This window comes from Varanus komodoensis, unplaced genomic scaffold (genome assembly GCF_004798865.1).
Source record: "Varanus komodoensis strain SLA01 unplaced genomic scaffold, ASM479886v1 scaffold1, whole genome shotgun sequence".
In the NCBI taxonomy this organism is placed as follows: Eukaryota; Metazoa; Chordata; class Lepidosauria; order Squamata; family Varanidae; genus Varanus; species Varanus komodoensis.
Genome location: NW_025335268.1, coordinates 82,674,687 through 82,677,638, shown reverse-complemented (window position 1 = coordinate 82,677,638; position 2,952 = coordinate 82,674,687). Strand labels below are relative to the sequence as shown.

At 48.0% G+C, this 2,952-nt stretch overlaps 1 protein-coding gene across 1 annotated transcript; it reads right to left on the bottom strand.

Annotated features, from left to right (window-relative positions):
• Nucleotides 1–409: 409 nt before the first annotated feature.
• On the bottom strand, nt 410–1,636 carry LOC123023868 (SUN domain-containing protein 3-like). The gene has a single exon (XM_044430989.1). The coding sequence runs from the start codon at nt 1,634–1,636 to the stop codon at nt 410–412; it is 1,227 nt and encodes a 408-aa protein (XP_044286924.1).
• Between the last annotated feature and the right edge of the window lie 1,316 nt (nt 1,637–2,952).

Here is a 2,952-nt window from a genome sequence, read left to right as displayed (position 1 = left end):
TACAAACCTCTCTGTGAAAGGTCTAATGTTTTTGTTGAGAACCAAAAGCATAGTAGATACAATGTAGGTCTTCCATACGCAGTTTGTGCCTATGGCACTAAGGGATGTTGACAACACCAGAAGGGTGGTGATAGGTTTTATTAATTTACTTTTGCACTTGTATGCCACCAATTATCCCAACAAGGATCTGTAGGTGGCTTACAACAGTAATCAGAACACACTTCTTAAAAACAATAAATGTCATATAAAAACAACAACATAGAGGCCATTTAAAATAATACATATAGCAAGTTAAAAGGACAGCTATGTACAGAATTATTGAGGCAGATGCACAGCCAATTCACACCAGTTTTGGTGTTGTGTTGTCGTGACTTTTTTCCTACCCCAGCAGGCTTCATCCGCAAAGGACCTATTGATCACCATGTACCCTGAAGCGGTAAATGCAAGTGTAGTTTGGGTGGCCCCAGTTGCTCAGCACTTTCAGTTGCACGTGGCTCATATATTCAGAAAATTCATTCTTCAGTTGGAATGTTTGAATTAAATCTCCATCAGCATCATAAGCATATTGGCCCAAGAAATTTCCCTGCTCCTCATCTTCCTCTTTTAGTCCAAAAATAGAAAAATCTTTGGGAGCACTGGAGATCTCTCCCGTGGGGGAAACTTTTTTAGATATATGTTGTATTGTAACAGCTCTTGGAATCACTTCCATGGCTAGCTTGACAATGGTTTCACCTTGATGTCCAGGGAAAGCCCAGCACTCTCCAGGCTGGGTCTTAGGCTGAAGAATTATGTCTGGAGACTTCACAAAAGGAAATACAAGGAATGACATCCAGAAATAATTTCCTCCATCATGGCGGTAGCTCCTGGTCGTTCTGGAATGAACAATGCTGGCACCTGCTGATTGGAGGGCGTAATCGGGCATTTGAACATCATCTTCATCCAGCTTTTTAAGTAACTGGTTTATTATCTTTTCAGCACTCCATCTTGTTATGCCTTTGCTGGTGTACCCTTCTAATGCTTCACCGACAGCTTGATAGCTGATTGCCTTTAGTCCCAGTTGAAGACCATGAAGTTGTGACTGCAGCTTGTTCAACTCTTCCATCATCTCTTCCTTCACAACTGTAAGCTGAAGCACCTTTCTTTCCAAAATGCGATTAGCTTTCATTAGGGACCTCAGATCCTTGGTTTCACCCAGAATGAGATCACAAATGGAGCATTCTCTCCATTCATCAAGCTGAAACATCTCTCCATCAAACAGTCTAACATAGATAACTCCAAAAAGCAATGTGAACAGGGTCACCCAAAACACCATTTTCCCAGCAAAGCTCCTACTTACTAAATTGCAGTAGAGCTTTTTGAGAAGGCAAAATGGCATTATTGCGATCAGCACCATCATGTTACAGATGAGCCTGATGATACTTCTCTTGGCTGGGCATGGAAACTGTCCCCGTCTCCTGTGCTGACTGCTGAGAGGGTGGCTGCCTGTACAGCTGCAGGATGCCCTTTGTCCTTGGGACAAGCTCTCTAAAAGCTGTTGAGTGTCAGAGTCTGAGTTGTCACTGCTACAGCCATTGCTTGCTTCATTAGAGCCTCCGGTTGGATAGATCCTCCCTGAGACCTTTGGGTCTCTGTCCATACTTTTTTGCTCTTACCCGCTGATGATCGATGACCACTGATGCCAGAACAACGTGAAACTGCCTGATCCTAGGCAGCGGTGCGCTCCACAGCTCGACGAACCCAGCACGTGCAAGCCTCGCTGAAGGCACCGTGCTGCGAGCCGGTATCGCCTTGCGGGGGGACAAACTTCCGCTCCGCCTCCTGCTCCCTCTGCAAGCACCTCTCACGACGCGGCGCGCTGGGGAAGAGAGGCGCGCGCAAGCATCAATACCTTGCTGCCATGGAGACCGCTATTGTTACGGCTGCCTCTCCCGCCTCCGCCGCCGCCGCCGCCTCCTCCTCCTCCTCCTCGGCGCGGGGCGTTTCGGTTCTGCCTTAACGGTGCGCAAGAAGCTCTTTCTGCCTCCTGCGCAGTCAGTCTCACCCGGCGATGGACCCTGGCAGTTGGTGGCGGAGGTGGGCGCGTGTGGCGGCCTCCTGGTGGACCTCTTGGTCTACCAGGTGGGATGGGACCAACTCCTAGAAGTCTCTATCCGAGGCCAGGTGTGTCTCTCCTGTCCTCTGCCTGCCACTTACAGACGGGATGTGGAGATGCCTGCTCTGGCATGAGCGAATCCGGCTTTAAAAGCCTGGAGGCGATGGAAAGGGCAGATCTGGCTGGGAAGAAGCAAACCCAAGGTGGGGAGCGGAGGAGGCAGCCAATGGCTGCGGGATGGGAATAAGTGAGGTGCTGGGGCTTAAGGGGAGGTAGCACTGGCATCTTGTATTGGCAGGAGCACCGGTGGCACTTGCAAGCCCTCAACTCAGCTGCAGTCTTTCAGCACCTGTGGCCAGGTGGAGGAGGGGCTGGAATACATTTGCCCAGCAACAATATACTGTTCCTGTAGTAATGCAAGTACTTTAGGGTTCCTTTGTTGACCAAACCGTCCACGTTCTGGTGTGCACATGCCCAAAATGTGCACAATAAAATGCACAATTAAAAGGTTTATTTTTGAGAATAACGGGCTGCCAACTAATCATTTCAAATGGCACACATGAGCAGTCCTCAGCTGGCCCTTTTATATATTGATCATTAAAGGGTTACATGTAGCACAGTTAACACTTTCCAATAGGCTTCAGAAATAAAAAGTTGCAATGACATGATCTTTCCCGCTTCATACTAAAGAAGATGCTTCAAAGGATGATAGAAGAGATGGGGGATGGGTGGATTGGTTTGAACTGCCCTCTGTTTGAGCTGCTACTGTCTGTCAACTAGCTTTCTCTGGAATGGTGCCTGGTTAGTGTCTGCTATGCTTTAAGGATGCACATGTGATGATTTGTAGAAAAGAGGGTTTT